This window comes from Andrena cerasifolii, chromosome 7 (genome assembly GCF_050908995.1).
Source record: "Andrena cerasifolii isolate SP2316 chromosome 7, iyAndCera1_principal, whole genome shotgun sequence".
Classification (NCBI taxonomy): Eukaryota; Metazoa; Arthropoda; class Insecta; order Hymenoptera; family Andrenidae; genus Andrena; species Andrena cerasifolii.
In genome coordinates, this window is record NC_135124.1 from 7,351,554 (window position 1) to 7,374,293 (window position 22,740).

Consider the following 22,740-nt stretch of genomic DNA (forward strand, 5'->3'; position numbering starts at 1 on the left):
TGTAAATTGTTTAGCTGTCTTTTAATAATTACCCTCAATTATGGTAATAAATTCCACGCTACAAACGATAATTATAATTCAAAAGATTCATCCTTTTTAATACTGATACAAGAACAAATTTGCCTTCAAGCTTTACTCCTACCACTAGAAATCAAAAAAAAAATTTCACATAATATTAACAGGCAAATAAACTACAAAATGTTTAAAATATTACTCTGTAAATTATCTGCAAACTTCATAAAATAATTTGCACATAATACTAATCAATACTCACTGATACTAGCCTACCAAAAAATTGTATTTTTCATTTATTATTACTCAATTATTATCGCTACTATTTCCCACATTAATCACTACCAATCATTTTTATTCCATTCTTGTCAGAGCACTCAAAGTAGATACCACCAGTCTCATTTCATTCACAGTCACAAATCCAGGGAGTCGACTGTCATATAGGTACCTAATACTTTAGAATTGCTTGTTGCAAGTCGATTGCCAGTCCCTTGCAATCAATGGCGAATTTCAAACCGCAGCGAGGTACTTAAATCTTAGGCAGTAGGGTCGCTTTCATTCATCGATTTCACTCGCGCAGCAATGCTGTTTCTGCAAGCCGGCTGGTTTTTTCGATACCAGGCTAACCTGCTTCCAACAGGTGCGACATCCTTCTCGTTGCACGTGGACGTTCAGCTACTATCACCGTCTTCTCATCAGGCGATGTGTACAACCGTGCCACATCTATCGCCATCAATATCTCTGTCTCTTCGTTCCCGGTACTGGACACCAAACGAGCGACTTTCATTCAGGCATTTCACTCGACCATTTGCGGTTCCCTCGATTCACTTTTTCATTCTTGAAGCAGGAAATATTAGAACGGAAGGTTCGTTTTCTTCTTTTAAGTTGGCTGGATTTAAATACAGTATAGCTGGTTGAAATTTCTTCACAGTTATTTCAGGGTATAGAAAACTTGTTTGACATAGAGGTGAAAGTAATGTAATGTTGGATTTGATTTTTTGAGAGATTTCAATATTACTTACAAATAATTTGATATTTCAAATGGGGCTTTGTACATTTTTGGAGCACACTTGTTGGTAACTTTTACCCATTCTTTTTAGGCCGCTGTTTAAATATATATTATACAACTGCAAGCGTAAATTCGTGGGTTACACTTACAGGGGAAGTTAGGCAATCCGAAAATTCAGAAAATTATGCAACTTTGTGTGCAAGGAGAGTAGAGTAGTGCAGTTCATCCGTAACAGAAAGCTATTTTTTGTTGGTGCCATAGTGCAGTTTTTAAAAATAATTCTCAAAAAATTCATACTTTTCAAGTTACCCCAACACCGATCCTTAATTCGATAATTATTTTTACACAGTTTCGTAGACATAAAAAAAGATGCAACATTTATTTAAACTTCTTTTCGATATCTCTCACCGTTCTTAAGATACTCCACGAAAAAGATCATTCTGCATTTTTCAAGGGGTGATGTTACCCCCTAAAACCGCACTATGACCCCAATAAAAACTATCTACTCTATTTGCACACACAATTGCACATTTTTCTAAATTTTCGAGTTGCCTAACTTCTCTTCTGAGTAAATACAAGGTGTACAAGTAGTGCAGCTAAAGATTAGATAATTCTATACAGAAAAATATGCCAACACCCCGAATGGTTTCCATTACCTCTGACCCCCTTCATATACATTGCAATGGCAATATATCTCCCCGTGTATGCGCAAGAAATTTCACTTTCACGCATTGCGACAAGAGTTCCTTATCCCAAGAACAAGCCTTCATCACGATTCCTGGCATTATCAATTATTACACCGCACACCGAGCCATGGCAATATACCAAGATCGATCGATCGATCGATCGAAAGAACCTCGTGGAAGGATTAACATTACGCACCGACCATCACATGCGCAGTCACGGTTTTTCTTCCTTAAAACACTTCTCGTGCGTCTCTCTCTCTTTCTCGAAATATGTGCTGCGTTGGGCAACCACCCCGAAGCGGTACTCGCTGACTTTCTACGTGCGACCGTTGCCCACCGATCGCTGGAGGATTAGTTACGAAACTAACTCGTTCACCCCGACCAGCAGCCTCGCGATTTATTCGCGGTATTTTTTGCGCAATCCGCACAGAGAGCGCATCGCGGTGGTACATGGAGAGGGGAAGTGTCGTTGGAAAAGTTGTTGGTTCCTTTCGAGAATATAGTGGAAGGAAGGACTCGGAGCGTTCGAGGTAGAGTTTCGAAACAGTAGCCAGCACTCGCCCCCTTCATTCATGCCGCGAACGATGTGCTGATTAGGGAAAAGGAACGGAGCGCTCGCGTTTCTTTCTGGCCGATGACTAAACGGAGGATTTCGTTCGGGTCGCCGCCCAGATTTACATACACGCCGCGATTTGCATACGTTTATGTAATGGGAAATTGAGTGTACGTGGGCGTTATGAGTTTCCTTTTGCGCTCGCAAACGGTTCAGATCCTGCTTCACGCTGGAGTAATTCCGCTGTTCGACTCTCGTTTATTCCTCTTTTTGGTCATGCTCGTGTGTGGTTCATGGCAGGGACCTACTAGGTTTGGCGCTCGGCGGTTTTGGGTGTGCGATATCAAGGAAGCGCATGCGGGGTGTTGTGTTGAAACGTAGTGCGCTGAAAATGATTCCCACGTCAAGTGGGAATATTACTTTAGGTACTCTTTTTTGTGGCGATGAGGTTTGTTGTTATAGTTGAGAGGAAGAACGCGAAGTTAAGGCTGGACTAGTTACGTTAGTTTTCTGTGATATTTTGGAATGTATTTTAGAATCAATGAAGGTATTTGTCAAGTGAGCAGTAACTCGCAGTGCTGTTTTTTTTTATTTGTTTCGATTCTAAACTTAAGATCACAGATTAATTCTTTACTTTAGAATTTACAAGATCATTGGAGAAGAAAAAGAGATTTTGAAGCTTCATTTTCCAAATTAGAATAAAGTGTACACGTATCGTTCAATTTTAATATAAATGCTTCTATATGTTTGTGTGTTTGTCTGTCGCCTAAAATGTGCCTCAGCCCATTATGCCTGACTAATTCAGATGAAGTGACTATTTTCATAAAATAAACTAAACAAAATTTTTTTATAAAATGAGAATCTAAATTTTGGGCGCAGCCGAGTAGTAAAGCTAGTTTTATATAAATCACGGGGAAAGGTAAAGAAACGAAGGGCTATTTGACGCCAAAACGAAGCTCTTTAATATGGAAATACGCTCTAGCATTCATGAATAATGCGTTTTCAGAATAGTAGACTTTTAAGCTTCCACTAAAAAGCAGAAAATTTATTTCTTTGACGAACGCCACTGTATTCATAATAAATTTGTTGTCAAAAAGACATTTTTCGCGTATAGTCATTCAATACAATTTTCATCTTTTGTATATCTTTTTGGATAGGCGCAATAAGCACGGAAAATTCCATAAACCTAGAGGTAGAAAATTTGAATTACAATATGTCACACACCCGTTATTATAAACTTTCACGTAGGAACTGAAGATTTATACAAAATACTATCTCAATAAAATTTGCGAATTCATAAAAGCTTATATTATAACGATTGATAAACCTCTTGTGCCACAAACATGCACGTTTCAAACAAAATTCTTTCCTCTCAAATACCACTACCGCAAAATCCACGAAATAAATTACACTCGCACGAGGTTGGAGCAAGACACTGGTATGAGAAATCGCGAACATAATTGTTCGTGCCTCTGAGAATGAATTATTTCATTAATTCGCGGGCTGAGCAAATCGTTGGCCTTATTTTTCGCGGCAGAAGGTTTCTGGCACTAAATCTTCGTCACCTTGTGTGTTTCAGGACCTATTCTCGCAGCTGCAGTTTTCGCAAGAGAGCGCATTGCCGCCAGATACTCTGCGACGCGCTCTGGCCGAGAGTTTTCTCGATCAGCAAAGGTTCCAGCTCGGATTCATGGACGATGCGGCGGAATGTTTCGTAAGTGCCAATTTACCTCGTTCCCTTTGGCCTATTATGTACGACCGACTAGCCTGCGTGTAGGTATCGACGCGCAATCCGCGAATCTAGGCGAGACGAGTTTTGGTCTGGCCAACGCTGGGCAATTCTACTGCGAGCTGGAATGCCTGCGGGGCCTTTTAGACAAATCGGGACACTGCCGCTGATGCAGACGCGGCGGATCGTGAATTACTTTCGCAAAGGAAGCATTGAAAGTGCTTGTCCCGATTCGTTTCATGCACAGTTAGGGATACTGATTGGGAAATATAATTGCGGGATGAATATATTGATTGCGCAGTCTCGTAGATATAGCAGTTACTAGAAAATCCTGTGGAGTTTCAAGGGAGAGATTATTGCGAGTCTGCTCGATCGTTTTATACTTTAATCGTTAGGATTGGATGTAGGACACATTGGTGGCGATTATTATTCATCTTGGTTGAACCGTAATTCACGAAGCACTAGACTTGTAACGCTAATGTGCTAACTAATGGTTTATGTATGAATTTAAGTTCGGCGTGTAGCGTAACAGTGCTGCAAACGACCTGATACATCATGCCGAGCATTAATTTGTCGATTTTATGCAAGGTCGCACTATGTCCTCGTTATTGGGTCCTTACGGTGGAACATGCATAACATGTTATTGATTAAAGGGGTGTGGCTTGGGATCATTAGTATGTAATCAAATCTTTAAAATATTCTTCCCTTAACGTACACATTTGATATACCTGTAACATTATTGTACAGGGGATTCATATTATTCTTCGTCAACTGTTATCAAGTAAAGTAATATTAAAGCTTATCAATTATTACTGTGTGCCCAGCATTAATATTATATCCAGGGTTACCACCTCTCCGGTTTTGGCCCGGAGACTCCGGGCTTTGAAGCAAATCTCTGGGCTACGGTTTTACTGGAAAAATATCCGGGTTGTAGAAAAAAGTGAGATAATAAGAAATTGTGGTGTTATACGATGGTATCAATTTTATATACAATAGAAGTTATTAATTTAAAAAACAGATACTTTTAAATTCTGAATTGTTTGAGCTTAAAAGAATTGCACATGTGTTTTCCGGATATTCGAGAACAAAACTTTCCTTTTTGCTTTTTCCATCTCCGGGTTTATATTCGAATTTCCGAGCTGGAATGTGTGGCACTCCGGGATTTATATAGTGATAAGGTGGCAACCCTGACCTCGTCAACCATTATGCACAAAATTAATATTACATCTCGTCAACCATTGTGTAGAAATTTAACCCTTCGTGGTCCCACCTTCTTATAATCACAAGTCGATCACACTGGGTTCACTGTACCCCAACGTCATTTTTTTAGTTACCATTTTCGTATTTTCGAATCTTTTAACTTTTCAGTGATAATCGCACGTTCGTTATACTTATACAATCATGGGTCTAATAGCCTTTTTCTAGAAATGTAGATTTTGATATCATAAAATTAAAAATGAGCGATTCTCCACGGTTGTGGGAAAAAATCGATTTTTAAATTTTTTTTTCTTGCGATAAATCCCCTTTGGAAGTCGTAAAGACACGACATTTGAACTCGAAAATTATTCTGGAGGTACAATACACCCCGTGTGACCACGAAGGGTTAATATTACACCTCGTCAACCATTATGTACAAAATTCATATTACATATCATCAACTGCTGCATAGGCAATTACTGCTACCCCTCGTCGACTATTGTACAGGAAATTAATACTCCACTTCATCGACGTTACTCATGCTCGGCCAAGGAGCAAGAAATCAGTGGTTCGACGAAGTTTCACGGACAGTGATCCTAAATCAGCGTAACAGCACCGCGAGCAAACAAAGCGCTTAATTTCTGCTAATTGCGAAAGGCGTAACTCTAGCAGCGTGCTCCTGCCGTTCGGGGAAGCTCGGGATAACGGGGCGGGCGCGTTTACCAGCGTCCTTACATTTATAATACTCACGCACCGCGACTGCGCTCGTAACGTTGCATTAATTTTATTCATCGGACCGATGTCGCCACAGACACAAACACAACGGGAGCACGCGTCCATGCGTCGACGAACTTGCCGGTAAACATGACTGCAGTATAAACGAGAAAGTGGACTCCATTCGCTTAGACTCACCTACGGGTATCGTTACTGCAATCCACGACAGTTAGCATCTATAGCAGAGAGAACTGGTTCCACCGACAGAATATTCAGGATCGCAAACCGCTTGGAAAATCGCCTCCGCGTCGCGGAGAAAATCGCCGGCCGAATGTCGAAAGAGAAAGATTTATGCCAGCACTTACGTCGACGCGTGTAATAGCTAATAATTCCTTCGAAGCAGAAATCTGGTTCCATCGATGTTCACTGGTAAAATCGGGGGGTTAGTTTCCTTATTACCTCGGCGGAACGATAGTAATTTGTGTCTCGTTCGCGATAGGAGAACTGTCGGGATTATTTTATTGGATTTAATTTTGAGGAAAGAACGCCTGTATTCTCGTAGCTCACGCTGCTTCTCATCGTTCGTTGGAAAAGTTTTAATATTTCTTCGATAAAAAGTGTGATATGATCAATTCGTTGGGCAGTCTTTTAAATAGTTTATATTGAATTCTGTTTCGCGCGAATTTCATTGCATTCGTTTTTACCGATTTATGTAGATACGCTAGATTAGAGAGGATTAGAAGTTGAGAATTAAGTATCTAGGGGTTGAAAATAAATTTAGTAAGTGGAGTTTGCATTAAGGTAGGGTAGGAGATTAAAATTCAGTAATACACACTTGCAATTTGACAGAGAATTATTACTTTGGTGCAAGATTTTATTGGGATTTTCTAGTCTAACAAAGAGTATTTTGGAAAGACTTTGGAGCCGTTAAAGCGGCTGAATTGTATTAGTTGGTGCGTCTGAGGGAGGACTTTTTTGTGGTCTATTGTGTTAAATTTTTGTTTCATTTCTTTAGTAAGAAACAAACAGTTTGTTTCATTCTCTCATGGAAACTTGTCTCATACGAACACTTTAGTACCATTCTCGCGTAAAAACTTCTGCACTTTCAATTTCCTTTTCCCCACTTGAGCGTGACGAATCCAATATACTTGGAAGAAAGTTTCTTACCCAGATATTGTAATAATCTCGCGATCTACCTCGATTTAGACTGCCCGCGCTTCGAATACACAATATTGACACAGACTGTATTCAGCTTCGAAACAAACAGGCAACCCCCAAGTGCAGCAGCGTTAATCAACGCTCCGTCCTTCGAAGTAAAAGAACAAAGTGTAAATCTGTATAATTTACGATAGTCTTGCAAGGAAAAATGAGAAAGATTGAGACACTCGAGCAAGTTACAAAAACTGCGTATCCCCGGACCTACTGTTTCGAATTACTGTAATCCGTGAACGATTACTCGTGGCTGTTCTATTTTTACTGGCTTATCATCGAGGAAACTAACGAGAGAACTCACATTAACGGAATCTGATTGCAGGAAAACATTCTTCTGCGTATACATCTGCACATCGCCAGCGGCGAAGCCGAGGACATGTGCAGTGCGAGACACTGTGTGCCTCATCAGAAGTTCGCCATGACGCTCGTCGAGCAAAGTGTTTGCGGAGCTTGCGGTGCCACTTCGGAACCTCTGCCTTTTACACAGGTTGGTGCAAACGACGTCATCCTTCTCAAACGGAATAGCAATCGACAGTTGCGAGAGACTTAAAATATTATGGGGTGGATGTATCAGTAAATGAACACGTACCAGTGAACGAATTTTTTTTATTAAAACGTGGAAAGTAAGTTATTAAAATAAGCAATTAATTAGAGACTTCTTTTAATTTCTTGATTCATATCCAAAGATTTTTAGCAGCACGTGGAATCAATCGCACTGCAAACATAATTTTATAATAGTGTTCGTTCGTTACCCTTAAGTGCTTATTTATTGGTGAGTTTACATTCCACGAGGATTGAATTTCTGGAGCTAACTGTGAAGTATTATAATTTGTTCTTTCTCTCCTGTTCGATTATAAATTGTCAAATACAGTGAATACAGTTACCTTAGTATAATATCAATAGATTTTGTGTAATTATTATGGGGTAGGTACACTTGGGGTGTTCGAAAGATACATGATTAGAAAAATTGTGATTTTGATGAGTTTGAAATCTGAAAGAAGAAAGCCTTGCATATATAGTTTTATCTATTACTGTGCATCTTTTGGGCACGTGCAAATTGAGCTTTAACACTATTCTTGTTTCTTTTGAAAGGAGAAACATAATTTACCTCGAAACTCATAAGGGGTTACATACCCTTGACAGGTGGGAAAATAGGGTCTGTAAATATGCTGACGACTTGGGAGCAGTGTTGCTGTAACACCATTTCTTAAGATATATTTATTCTTGAAGAGAATACAGCTTAATATTTACACAACAAGGTGTATATCTTCATTTTCAAGTATGACGTTTCTTAATATAAAAAAAAAAATCATAAAAATAATATTTTCCCAACTGTCAAGGGGTATGTAACTGTATTCCACAATATTGAAATATTTCATTATATCACACCTCTGCAATTCTCGTATGTGCGGCTATATAATAAGAATGTCCGCGTTGATAGCGCGGCTGTTGAACAGAAAATGGTTCTTGCGAAACCCTCCATTACGCTTCGAGGCTAGAGCGGCGAATAGTTTCTCGAGAGATCTCTCTTTGCATTCGTGGAAGCATCTGTCGACACGATTTTCCTTCGCCAGCCGCAGTTTCCCTCTTTCCCACGTTAACCTCGCAGGTAGGACTGGAAAAACGGTCCAGAGGCAGCGTTCTTTGGGCAGGTCGCCCGGCTCTGCGTCTCCATTGTTTGCTCGTAGAAACCTTGAAATCGATGCGTTCGAGGGTGAGCCAGGGTTCTGTCGTTGGGGAATCGAGGAGATAAGGGGAAGTTTGGCCTCTTGGTGGGTTTAAGCGATTTAAGCGACTTAGCTAAGAAGCCCAAGTGCGCTAAGATACTGAATGGCCAAGTGGCTGCCGTGTAAACGGATTAACTGATCGAGATTTGATGGTTCATCGGTCGCCACTGAGGGGTGGGATCTTGGGAATCGTATCGAAGGGTACGATTTCGCTTAATAAACGCAGGGTATAATCGAGGGATTGGGGGAACGGGCTCGGAATTAGCAATCAGCTCTTGAACCAATTGGGAGGATCGTGGCTGGACGAAGGTAATTTCTTTTGTGTGTGAATCTTGAAATTGCAACTGTTCTTTTGACCGAAAAAGATTGAATTACAATTTCACGAGGGAACTGGTGTTTAATTGTTCGTGAAGCTTAAACGACGATGAGGTAGAATTTATTTCATAGGTAGTGCAGTATTGTTTCAGGAAAGAGAGATTTAAGTTTCAGGAGGTTTTGAGGTTCATTGCTTTAATGGTCTCTTGAAAAAATTAATTGTAATGTAACTGTGGATTAATGAGCAGTTACACTCTGCATAATAGTGCACTTTACGTTATTGGAAGAAATTAAGCTAAGCTAGACAGAGCATAGCTCAGCTTCATCAGCTTTTAAGAAACTAGTAGAGTCAGGTACCAAAGAAAAAGCCACAAAATTCTATTACAGCTGCAAATCTGTGAACGATTGTTTTAGTGGTTGAAATCGTCTCTCGCGGTTCTGACTCATCTGAAGAAAAATTCCTTCGAGTTGAAGTGGTTAGTTCCCAGCTTTCATCTACAACTAAGAGAGGATTAGTTCAGCGAAGGTAGATACATCATAATCGTTTCCATTACTTGTTACTTATCCTCGTGACGCCTCGAATTGGCGTGAAAGCAGGATATTTTCTGCATCGCGGTATGGTAATCACGGTGTCGTCAGGTTTAATCACTTCGTTGACGCTCGAATAACTTTATCGTTCTCCTGGAGAACAGTTTTCTTGGAGACTGATCGTTTCCGCCTCTGTCAACGAGAAAAGTGAAACCGTCGATCTTCTTTTCCTTCCTTTCCATTATTTTGTAATTAGAAACGTCGCACTTGGGAGTAGAACATTAAATGCAGCAGAAAAAAAATGATATATATGAATATTATTTGTTACAAATCCCTATTTGACTGACTAGGCTCTGAAGTATACTTTTCTCCCATCTTTGAGTCCAAGAAGTTATCACAGGTGTTTCATTGAAGTTTTAAATTTCTGTAGAGGAAATTAAAATTACGAATAAGGTCAGTAAATAAATTTATCATGAGTTCTGCAAATTCCCATTATCACAAAATCCACCAAATCCTAATCCACAAAAGCTTCTAGATTTTCCAAAATTTATAAATTTGAATAAATATCTGTATTTGGATTGAATAGCATATCACTGAATATGAGAAGTACATGTAAATGGTCACCAATTTTCGATCTCAGGTATTTCGAAGTTCTTTGATTTACCGACACACTTTATGTATTTCTTCTCAATAATATTTTTAAGTCATCCTATGACCAAAAATTAAAACTATATCCAATTTCTCCCTTCGACATATGTTATGTTAACTGTAAATTTCATTTAAATCTGTTTTCAATTACGAAAGCAGTTCTTGACTGACAGGTAATCGGTCTGCTTATTCGAAGCGTTTATTAAGAAACACGACGAAATGGTTGTAAAAAGTGCGCAATGAAAGTTTTTTTTTTATCGTAAAACCGCATTCGTGTGTATCTTACGACGTACGAAAGGGCTAATTAAATTTCTAGTTAGCACCGTGAAATTACTTTTCACGAACTTTAGGTAAGAAAGTACCGCCACGAGCCCCAAACAAACGCAATAACGAAACCCACATTTCCCCTGTACTGTGTTCAGTAATTACAGTTTTTCTGCAATAAAGTTATATAATTCTCCGAGAACTTCGCGTCCAATACGACTTGGGCAACTTCGCTTTGCATTCTACAGGTTTTCTCTTATTAGACGATTCTGTGAATTAAATTCTAAGTTTCCCATTTCATTTAATCCAACTTTGAAGATGCAACGACTGTGTTGTCATGTTTTGTTGTTGTTCCTTGTCGTCCACTTTTAAAACTTTTAATATACATTTCACAAAAAGTCTGCAAAGTCTATGATCACCTTTTCTAATCAACCCACTTCCATCACTATTTCGATCTATTATCGAGGGCGAGCCTATGAATTCAATCTTCTTTTCATACATTGTGCTATTAAAGGATCTCCATCCTACTTATGTACAAGGTCGAATCATAAACTTTTGAAAAATCAATCAATATTTCAGAAGTTCGAAAATGTTCCATAGTGAACATACAATTCTAAAACAGGCAACGAATGAAATGTTTAGATTAAACTAATTCTAAGTTCGGTAAATGAAATTTACGTCAAATTAGACTGAGCAAGTGAAACTCAGAACGAAACTGATTTCCCAATTTGACACAGAATTATCTGGGAAATTAGAGGTTTCCTAAGAACAAAAGCAGTGCCCTTTGCAATGTGTTCATGGTAAAACGTGCACATAATCGAGGGCAGAACGCAGCCAGCTCACGTGGGTGGAGTTGCACTCTGTTCGTGCAGTCGTATCGGCTGTTGTCGGCCGCTTGTAAAAACGCGAAACTCGTTGCAATCTCGTATCGGTCATGGCCGATCGCTTTTACCGTCTCCCGCTGTCTGCTGCTCCAGCTCGAAGGAACGGACCCCCTCTACAAAAGGGAGAGTTTAGTATCGAAACGTTCGACAACAAAAGAGCGACGCTTTTTCCCTTCAATGACGAATGCACTGATCGGGGGTTAAAAAACTAGAGAAATTGAATGGGGTTGTGCAGCGTTGGTAATTATTAGGTCGCTGTACATGAAATTATAATTTCGGATAGGGAAGTCGAACGAAATTTTTGTTTCTTAACTACTTCATTTTTTTTTAATTCTTGTGATGTTTCTGGAGTCGAAAGCCAGAGGTAGCAATAATTGTTATTGTATCCCCAGCATAATCAATTACGCAATCTGTGATGGTCAATTTCATATGCACCAACCCAATAGAATACAATAAAGATGGTGGTAATAATTGAATGGTATAGAATTGTGTAAAATTTTTGAAGCTTGAATGCAGTTGATTTGAAGTTTCTAGGATTTAAAATGTGACCGTCTAGGGTGCATGCACCATTTGTGGCCACTTTAAGACATTGTACCAATTTTGGCCACCCCTTAAAAATATAATATTTTTCTGTGTAAGCAATAAATGTAACCTTATATTTCTGGGGGTATACTAAACAAAATATTTATGATGTGAAATTCTCCACATAATAATGATCTGCGAGCAATTTAAATATGAAATAATGAAGCGCGTGGCCAAAAACAGTGCAACGGCCACAAACGGTACATCTACCCTATTCCCCCTTTTGGGGAGTCAAACAACATTACATTGTTCTGCAAGTGCATATACTTCAATTGTTTATGGTACCATTTTTCTTTGAAGCGAAACACCAAAGAACACATAGTTTATTCCACGCTTTAAGTGTACTCTTGAGTAAGGTGTCGCTGTATTTCACGTTGCGCTTATGCCAAACAGCAATAAGATTTCATACACCGAACCATAACTGTGAAACTCGAATCACCAGAAGGATTTCTCTTCTCTCAGTTTACTGTAATCTCGACACAGGTATTTCCCATTCAAACATTAAATCATGCATTTCACGGTCTCTATTTCATTCACAGATGGTTCACTACGTGTCAGCATCAGCGTTAACGTCCCAGGCAAGGCAGACGCCACCGAATTCGCGAAACAGTCCAGACCTGTTCGGTCAGCTTCTGCGAAAAGCTGGTGGCATGGGCGACATCAGGGACTGCCCAGTGAGTAACCATGATTTTTTTACCAATAAGAAAACCTCTCCCTGGCGGAGCGTATACCTGTGGCCACGATTTCTACATCGCGTGCGACTCACCACTTTGCACTCCAACCGATAGTTCCGGTGAATCAAGCTCGATTCATCCGGTTGGCAAGATCAGGTACACACTCTCCTGTGGCCTTTCTTGGAAATAATATCTCGCCGATGTATACTTTCTCTTTGAAGTGGAACGGCAACTATCATCGAATGCCCGGGGGTATACAGTTGCCAGCGGATGCTGCGAAATCGCGTTCGAAATCGGTGCAACGGCGACGCTATGAACATTCCAGCGTTAATGTTGCAAATAACTGCCTGCGTTCGATGATCATTATGACGTAATAAAGCTTGCATGGGATTTTCAAGAATAATTGTATTAAATGCAACGAGAGACACGCGTGGTTAAAAATATAGCGAAGTGCTCCGTTAAATTAATTGTTGTTAAATGGTGATGATTAAATATCGACATTGATATCGAAGCATTGAACTGTGAACTGAATTGTAAAATTACTACCGCAGATTCTGTGCAAATTGTTTTCTAATTGTCATGGAATTTATAGCTTCCTTTGAATCTGTTTGATCGCACAATTCTTGATGCAAAATCTGGAATTTTCATTATAGTCTTGGCATCAAAACGTCACAGCAGAATTTCTGCTTTAATCGTACACGTGGGTTACGTTGACAACGATTTCTCTCGTTTTCTCAGAGTTCCTGTGGGGCCAAAATCCAAATCTGTAGAACGCTGATGAACAGACCGGAAATCGTTTCCGTCGGGGTTGTATGGGACAGCGAACGGCCATCGTTGGAGCATATCATGGACGTTTTCGCGACCGTGGGAACGTCCCTCCGATTGAGTGACGTTTTCCACAGCGTTGTGGACTCTCGATGGGGTGCTTCAACCGTGCACAATCTCGTGGGAGTCGTCACGTATTACGGGAAGCACTACTCCACCTTCTTCTTCCACACTAAACTGAAGGTAAGCTCGCTGTGATCATGTCCATGCTTCGGATTACAGTGGAGCTGTAATAATCGGAGTCTCGATAAACCAAGTTTCGCTTAATCCAAGATCTGCTTAATTGGAAGTCGTATTTCAAAGAAGTTGGTATCGGCGTCTTTTCCTCGTAGATAGAGTTTTATGTCTACAGGTATCAGGTTCTCCTCAAACATCGACAGAGTGTGAATTTGTCTGTGTTTCGGTTAATCCGAGTTCCTGATTTGAACCGGTTTGGATCTCAGTTATCCTGGATTATCGAGGCTCCACTGTAGCTCCAATGAATATGCCAGCTCAGTTACCATTATCTATTAAATATCAAGTCTGAAAATTTCGCTAATAATATTTCAAGGTGTTTAATCAGAATAATAAAGTAATTAGTTTGGTCAGAATCTACTTTCAATCATTCTTATATGACCACTAATAGGGGGAAGCCACTTTGACGATTGAAAAAAGGCAACGTTCAAGGCATTTTTTATGATAAAATGTAACTTTCTACGAAAACTCTTTATGGGCAAATGAAAATACATATATTTAACTAATATTCCATGCTCCTGTATTGAAAAAGTTTTGAGTGACGTGGCCATAGCACGCGATACAGTTAGGCTTCTAAAAAAAATTAAAATGAGCTGTCGTGTAAGTTTCCAACGTGTGCTCTGAAATGAAAAATGCGAACGTTTTCTTGAAATATATTACAATAGCTTGAAAAATATATTATAATAGTTTGAGACCTGAAGCATTAAGAAAATGCACCAAAAAATCCAGGGAAATTTTTTTTTAATGGAGCTTCCCCCTTAATAAAGAATTTTTAATTGAATTTTGTCTGAACTATTTTGCCATTTGTTTCTTAAGAAAAAAGTATCACATTGTTTTGAATGCGAATGTTATGTAAGATTGTAGAGACATGTTTGTTTTCTCTATTTTAATATGACATGTGTTAACTGTGTGGTAGGTCTGGATTTATTTCGACGACGCCACCGTCAAAGAAATCGGTCCACGGTGGGAGCAAGTCGTGGAGAAATGCAGAAGAGGTCGATACCAACCACTACTTCTGCTGTACGCAACCCCTGGTGGGACTCCGGTTAACACGGATAATGCACCGAAGACAGTGACGCCTTTTCCAAACGGAAATGGCCTGAAGACACCCCCGAAGAATAATGTTCGTCGATCGATCACGCCGAGCCCGGAGAAACCATCGATCAACAGCACTGCCAGACGTGCCATTACGCCGAACCCCGATAGTCCTCCTCATCCTTATACGCAGCGCAGGATCTACAGCGATTATCAGAATCTCACCGATATCCAGAACAATATATTTGGCAATCAAGTAAGTTTTACTAAAAAATGACCAGAATATTAATATTAGAGTGGTGCACATTCAAATATAGTATGGAATAGTTAACAAGCTTCGCAGACACTCAAGAAAAACATTATTCTATCGAATATACACTATTTATTTCGTCACTGATAACATGGTTCATTTTCTAAAATTATTCAAAAGTACTAGACTCGAAAATTTGCTTCGACTGTTAGACTTTCAGAATGAAAATTCGATCAGTGGTTAGAATCAGAAGCCCACTACTATAGGCATCGTTCTTTCTTTGTTATTAAAGGGGGTGGATGCAGTGGACGGTGAGACAGAGTCAAAGTACATCAGTCGTCGTGCGGTGGAGAACGTGATGCATCAACAAAAGAAGCAACAAATGCAATTGACGCGTAGCCTTAGCGCAGGGTCGACGCCTCAGGATTGTATTAGTATCCCTGATCATTTGAATGTGCCACGGAGACGCGATTCTGGAAACTGGTCTGGCGATCGGAACAGCGCCTCCTCGAGTTCGTCGACGACGATGGACAATCCGTATTTGTATATCGTAAACAAAATGCAGAGGAATTCAGGAGTACCTAAGAGCCCCACCAGCAAGTCTGGAGAGCTTTCTAGTAGCAGTAGTGGCCATTACGATGCTGGGTACGACTCATATTCTTTGTCATCCACGGATAGCCTTCCACTTCAGCAGGGCCTGAAGCACAACCTACAGGTATTAGCTTTGTACAATTTTAATGTATAATTTCTCGATCGTTCAATTTTAGAACGTGCTACATTATGCAGTCACACATCGAAATAGAATTATTCCTTAGCATAGATATCCTAAGTACACGCAGGTTAAATGATTCTTGCTCAAGTTTTAAAACTGTCATAATTATAGAATCAATTTACTACGATACGCGAATTAAAACGTGGAACTTCGTAATTTGCAGCTTGCCCAGATCCCGGAAGGCTATCAAGCTTCATCTGGCGACGACTGCGAGCGTCTCTGCAAGGAGACGGACGCGTTGTTGGATAAATCTCGAGCAGCTGAAGATGCAGGCGATCTTAGCACCGCGGTAGCTTTGTGCAGTGCAGCCAGCAGCAAAGCTAGAGCTGCTATGGACGCGCCTTATAACAATCCTCACACGATCACGATAGCGAGGATGAAGCATAACACCTGCGTTATGAGGACGAGGAGCTTGCATAGAAGGATGCTGCAGGAACAGGCGACAGCTAACGGCGAAACAGAAGGTCAGTTACTTGGAAACTATTAAAAAAGAGAGTATTAACACGTTAGCAATCACATGGTTGTGCTGGGTTCCCTGTAAACTCATGTTCAACACTTTATATTGTATATAGTTCAATGATGCCTTTAACATTTTTACATCGTTACCAATAACATTGCTCAGAAGTTAGCAGAAATTTAGTTATTTCAAGATTATAAGCATTCCCGGATAGAGGTGTAAAAAATTAGTCATTATGCAATTGCAGAAGGCGCCCCCGAAGTCAGGCATTCACGAGAGAACAGTAAATCAGGCCAGCACTCTCGACAGAGTTCAAGGGACAAAGGCAACCATTCCAGGCAGAATAGTCGTGAGCTCCTAGTGAATACACCAGCCACGACCATTGACAAGCCTGTCACGAAGAGCATTGAGATCTACGCTACCCTGCCGAAGAAGAAGACTCTACGAAGCAAGGCCACAGCCGTGAACGTGATCGAGGACGAGGAGTACATGCTGTACGATCGACCGATCCAAAGGACAGGTCTGTTCAGTCGCGCGAAACGCTGCGATGATGACAAGAAGGATAAGAAACGGGCTCGAAGCGAGGAAAGGAACAAGAATATCTCGAAAGACTTCTCCATAGCTCCGTCTCGATCTTCGCCCTCCCCCAAGGGGGTAAAAGTTGAGAAGCCCAAGGAGAGCATCGACACGGTTAACAGTAACGTACGGAACTCCCAATCAAGCAGCTCCAACGGTGAACAGAAGCAGGGCAAGAAGCAGCACAAGATTCGGAGGAAGCTGTTAATGGGAGGGCTGATCAAGAGGAAGAACAGAAGTATGCCTGACCTGCGGGAGGGGCAGGATGGCCAGGCGAACGTAAGCGTCGAGGGATCCTCGAGCACTTTGCCGAAACAGTCGGTGGATGATTCTAGCGTCGGTCTGAAGGGCAACGAGGTGTGCCAGTCTCTGAGCGGTTACCTGTCAGAGGGACACTTGGAGTTTACTGGGAACAGCAACGGTAGCCCTGGCAGTACGAGCAATCCGAATCTGGAGAGGAGTCGTCTGATGAGGAAGAGCTTCCACGGCAGCGCAGGCAAAGTGTTACACGTGGCGAAGGTGCCCCCACCTCCTCCGCTCAGGACCACTTCTCAGCTTAGCAAGTCTAAGTGTTCCGGTGAAGTGCACAACGAGCAGCAGTCCGAGAAATCGGTGTACACGTCGTCAGAGGGACAGTGTGCGTCTAACCCTGCCCAGGAACAAAATGGAGCCTACTGGAACCACGTAAACGCGGGAAACACGTCTGGTACAGGGAACAGGAGCGCGAGTTACCCTGACTATTCGTCAGAGTCGCATTCCCTCCCGTTCTTGCCCACCTACAGCATGGAGCAAACCTCCGCCGCTGTACCTGCGTCGTGCCAATCGAATTACAACAACAAACCTCGAATCCAGGACGACGTAGTGCAGTACGCTAATGGAATCTTGTACGAACCCACGTTCGTGGTTACTCGGGCGGACGTGCACAACGAGCAGAGCCCTGTGAAGCAGTCGAGTCAAGCAGACTTGCTACCACCTTACCCTGAAAACGGGAATGTGTCTCACTCGAGGCAACCCAGCGAGGAGTTCCCCCCTCCTCCCTATCCTTCTATCCATTCTGTGTCCCATTCGAGGCAGGCTAGCGAGGACTTTCCACCCCCACCGCCGCCGATCGACGAGAATTCGAATCACAGCGTGGAGAGTCAACAGCAGCAGTACCAACAACAATATCAGCAGCAACAGTATCAGCAACAGCAGTACCAGCAGCAACAGTATCAGCAGCAGCAGTATCAACACCAGCAGACATTAGTCTCTACGCAACAACGCCAGCAACAGTTGGACAATCAACAAATCAGCAGTCTGTTGGCACAGCTGCAGATTAAAAGAGATGAGATCTTAGCTTCCAAGGCCAGAGAGGAGAAGAGACCCGAAGAACAGGAGGACGAAGAGAAGTCCTCCAGCGAGACATGGCTCCGCGAGTTGCAAGCTAAGCAGGCAGAGAGGAGGATGAAGAAGCAGTGTCCTTTAGATCAGGATATCCCTAAAGTCAGGTCGGCTCCAACGATGGCAGGTCCAACGATTGCAAGAAGGACCAGCGACTTGATGATGAACAGCCTTGGGCAGGGCTACGATCAAGCCAGTCGCGACGTTCCTGATTGTCCTCGAGTAGTTTCTTCTGTGAAAGACATGGCGGCCAGATTCGAGCAGATTAAACTGCAGCCGGTCGTGAAAACAGAACTCGAACAGAAGCCTCCTACCAAGCAAAATGTGAACTGTGTTTCGTCTTCCCCGTTGCTGGACGCACCTCAAGATGTTCAGCAACTGGAGGAATCGAGACCGCTGAAGCTTTCGACGGAAAATCTGGCCTCCTTCTCCAAACCTGAAACCCCGCCAGGCCAAGCAGTGTTGAATTCGAACTTCGAGTCTAACTCCAGTCAGAACACGTTCGTATCGACTATAGCGTCCAACAATCTCGCCAATACTCAGCAAAGTGCACTAAACACCGTGATTATGTCGATGTCCTTGACGCTGCCACACGAGAACGGCCTGCCGATCGACTACCCCGAAGACGATATCAGCGAGGTCGCTATGCAAAACACCATTCAGAACACGACAATCCTGCCCAGCGAGGAGGACATAACGCCAAGGAAGGTGAAACGACGAATAGGGAAGAAGAAGAGCGTGTCGTTCTGCGATCAAGTGGTTCTCGTGGCAACTGCAGAGGACGACGAGAAGGATTCTTACATACCCAACCCCATCCTCGAGAGGGTTCTACGTTCTGCGATGAATAAGCCAGAGACTGCTCAAGTTTTACGTGAAATCAGAAGTCTCCAGGAGGTAGAATTGAACCGAGAAACCTGCACTGGTACCAAGTTCCAACAGCAGACTCTTCCGCTAAAGAGCGAGGCTGACAGCATTCCTGCGACTCCTTACCAAGATCAGCTGAGGAGCGTGAATCCAATACCGATCCCAGATACCATCAAGCCCACCTTTGGAAGACAGAACTCGAACGAGTCAGTGGGATCAATATCCGACAAGAAACTGTGCAGCTCGTACGGAAACGAAGGACAGGATGTTGTCAGAGAAACATATTCGGGTCTACCCAACGTTTCCAAACCGCCCACCTCGTACTCTCCTCAGCTGCAGCAGCAAATAAGGTATTCCCAGAACGGATACATGCCTTACCTGCAAGCCCAGTCGACATACCCTCAAACACAGACCTCTCACCCAAGGAATCAAAGCATCCCCATTTCTCAGACCCAGAAACCAGCCAGCCCCTATCCCGCCCAAATGCACGGGCAGTACGTTCAGAACAACGTGCAACAGCAGAAACCCATGTGTCAGAAGAACACCTATCAGACGTACTACCAGCTGGAGCAACAGCACAACCAGATGAACAAGCAAATGTCCCAGCAGCAGCAACAACAACAGCAGCCGAGCGCGAACCAGAGGATCACGAATCACAACGCGAGTCCCATAACCGTGCAACATTCTCAGCAGCAGTTCGCCTACCAGCCAACTCAGTCTCCCAGCCCCTACCAGAACCAATACACCCACAGCTCCTATCAGACTTATCCCTACCAGTCTGTTCCTCAGCAAAACAGGATGAGCCAACCGTTGCCACAGTATCAACCGCCACCCAATCCACCCACTACCTATCAGCAACAACAGGGCGTGCAGAATTATCAGCAGAGGCACGAGAACTATCAGAGGCCACCGCAAAAGCCAGACCAGCAGAACATTCTGGCGCCCAATCAGACGTACCCGAACGCGCTGCAGAACGGTCAGATACAGTCGAACATGAAGTACCCGACGTACCAGCATCCACCAGTGTCGAAGCAGAGCAAACAGATGCATTTCGTGACTGCTGCGAAAGGTAACACGACTGTGGCCCAATCCACGCCGTCCTTGCAGAAGCCTGCTGTCGGGGGCGCAGCCAGGACCGCGCCCTGCCATCTTTGCCGGAAGAAGCAGGTGACAGAACCAGCCATCTACTGCTCAGACTGTGACTTTTACATGTCCCGTTTCCGACCAAAGAATTGAACGCTTCTTTGGGTCGATGGATGAGGATGCAGAGACTTTTCTGGAGTTCACGTGTGAGAAAGTGAGGGGGCTGGGCGACAGAAAAGTGTGGAAGAATTGGTGGAACTGAGAGGATTTATTCTTCTGTTAATCACTTTCCCTTTTTTCACGAACTTCTACCCCCATTATTGTACCTAACGTACTGTGCCTTGCAGAGATATGGTGACGTTGTTGAGGTAGTGGAAAGTAGGGTTAGTAAGACTCTTAAGTGTTAACCCGAGGCCCTGGGATGTATAGAAATAAGTTTACATAAGTTTGCACTTGTGTGAAATAAATGCAGCTCTGTAATAGGTGGTGAAAAATAATAGGTCTCACGACCAGGTTAGTCACTGTGTCTCTGCAATGTATAGTGCTTTATTACAGTTCTCACGAGCAAAATTAATGGTAATGAGCAACCGAAAATGGCAGGAGGTTGTGGGGACGTATGGACCTACCTTTTCCCTTTTACACGAAATTGGAGTATTAATCAAAGTATTAATCAGAGTATTAATAAAGTAAAATAATCCCACCTCGCGTAAACGAATACAGAGTGGACACGCTCTGATTTGTTCCAAGAAATTCCCAGTAATTAGGTAGATAGTTGCCCGTAGTTTTGCTCGTGACAATAAGGAATGACGTTTGTAGAATATGTTGTTACAAATCAGGCTTTCGTGAGAGAATTCGAATAGGAAGACACCGTTTTCATTGGCAATATGGAAAATCGTTTTTCGTAATTTTAGTGTAGCTGTTAGGTTAAACTTGTAACCCATTTTTTGGAAGGAGTTAGCGTATAAGGACATCCCCATGCTTGTACAAAATTAATTTTAGGTGTAGACTTGTACCGTTCATGACCTTCGTCGAGCAGCTAATAATTATACTCATGTATGTAGTGTCGCTTGTAATTTATAGTAGATCGCGTAGGAAAGTATACACTTCTCCTCGTTTGATCCGTATCAGTCGAACGTGTTTTCACGAAGCAGTCGTTACATGCTTTATACGTTACGTAGGGGCGACAAATTTTGTTTTTCTTTTATTTTTTTAATACTTCTCACTTCTGTTGTATATACGATTACTCCAACGCAGCGTTAAGTTGTTCTTGTAAGAAACATTTTAGCGATTGTATACAGTTAGACTTAAGAGAATTAGATTTAGGAGCAAACGTGTTAGTTTTACGTGGAGAGTTTGATGCCGCATTGTACTTCGTTCGAGAGACAGAATGTCAGAATTGTGATACTAGCCATGCTACATAGAGTTTTATCTTTAAACTGTAGAAACTGTGTCGAGAGCCGCGTCGATGATAGATACAGACAGAAGCGCGTAAAATTAGAAGAGAGCGTGTAGGGCAAATGATCTCTGATGAAAGCGTGAAGTTTATTTTATGTTGATAGGCGTTGATGTTATATGTATATTGTGTACTACGGTTACGTTATATCATACGATTGTCTACGTGCTAGATCGATGTACAAATCCCCGATTTTATACAATTTGTATGAGTATTTTGTTTTAAAAATACTTGATTTCCTCCCCCCCCCCCCCCCCGTACGACATTGAATAAAGCGCTGTCAAAATATTTCAATATTGGCTGGAGAATCATTCAAACCTTAAATTACTAAATTACTATTATGAATAGTTAAATATGTCATTAATTTGAAAGATTGGAGGACGTTTGAATACAATACAAGCCAAACCACGACCGATATAAAATTGAAAATACTGTTAGAAAATAATTACAACAAGGAAGTAGCCCGTAATATTATGGGTGGACAGACTTATTAGTATATTACAAATTTCGTAACACACCACGTGTCAGCATTGTTCAGATTTTCAGGACTTTTCGAAAAAAGAGAGAGGGTGGTACAAGGCAAGGAGGATTCTTTGAAATATCATAGTTTGGGTTGTGATTTAGATTTTAAAAACTGAATACCTACCACCATTAGATCATTGAAGTTCGACTGCGTTGAGCACAGTGAGTGCTTATTAAGGAAGCTCGCAATCTGAACGACAGTTTTTCGAATTGAATTGGCATTTTAAGTCAAGGTCCATCCAACAACTATTCGTTTAGGTCTGTGTGATGATTTGCCTTTATCACCGCTTCTAGACAAATCGATAGTTCAGAGTCACTTAAAGCTGTAAATCTTTGGCTAATAATTCTCAGTAATCAGTATCAGTTAATACCACAAAAGAAATATCAGAGTTCTGCTTCCACATGATGTTAAATAAGAAAATACTTTAAGGGTGTAGAAGGTTTGTATTTTTATACTAGTCATGAACGTATAGGAATTACTTTTATAACTCTATTTAATGACCTACTTTCCAGTAAAGGTGCTGGAAATTATTAAAACATCACAACGTGTCAAGA

General features: G+C 41.8%; 1 protein-coding gene across 3 annotated transcripts in view; it reads left to right on the forward strand.

Annotated features, from left to right (window-relative positions):
• The window catches only part of Ec (ubiquitin specific peptidase echinus), a 112,467-nt gene extending 90,510 nt beyond the window's left edge, over nucleotides 1-21,957 (forward strand). For all 3 annotated transcript variants that reach the window (XM_076817402.1, XM_076817403.1, XM_076817404.1), the window contains 8 exons: nucleotides 3,840-3,974; nucleotides 7,435-7,599; nucleotides 12,600-12,734; nucleotides 13,473-13,742; nucleotides 14,710-15,084; nucleotides 15,371-15,793; nucleotides 16,014-16,314; nucleotides 16,555-21,957. In XM_076817402.1, the coding sequence (XP_076673517.1) occupies nucleotides 3,840-3,974; nucleotides 7,435-7,599; nucleotides 12,600-12,734; nucleotides 13,473-13,742; nucleotides 14,710-15,084; nucleotides 15,371-15,793; nucleotides 16,014-16,314; nucleotides 16,555-20,363 (5,613 nt within the window). In that variant the 3' untranslated portion in view covers nucleotides 20,364-21,957. The remainder of the gene's footprint in view (nucleotides 1-3,839; nucleotides 3,975-7,434; nucleotides 7,600-12,599; nucleotides 12,735-13,472; nucleotides 13,743-14,709; nucleotides 15,085-15,370; nucleotides 15,794-16,013; nucleotides 16,315-16,554) is intronic.
• The last annotated feature ends 783 nt before the right edge of the window (nucleotides 21,958-22,740 follow it).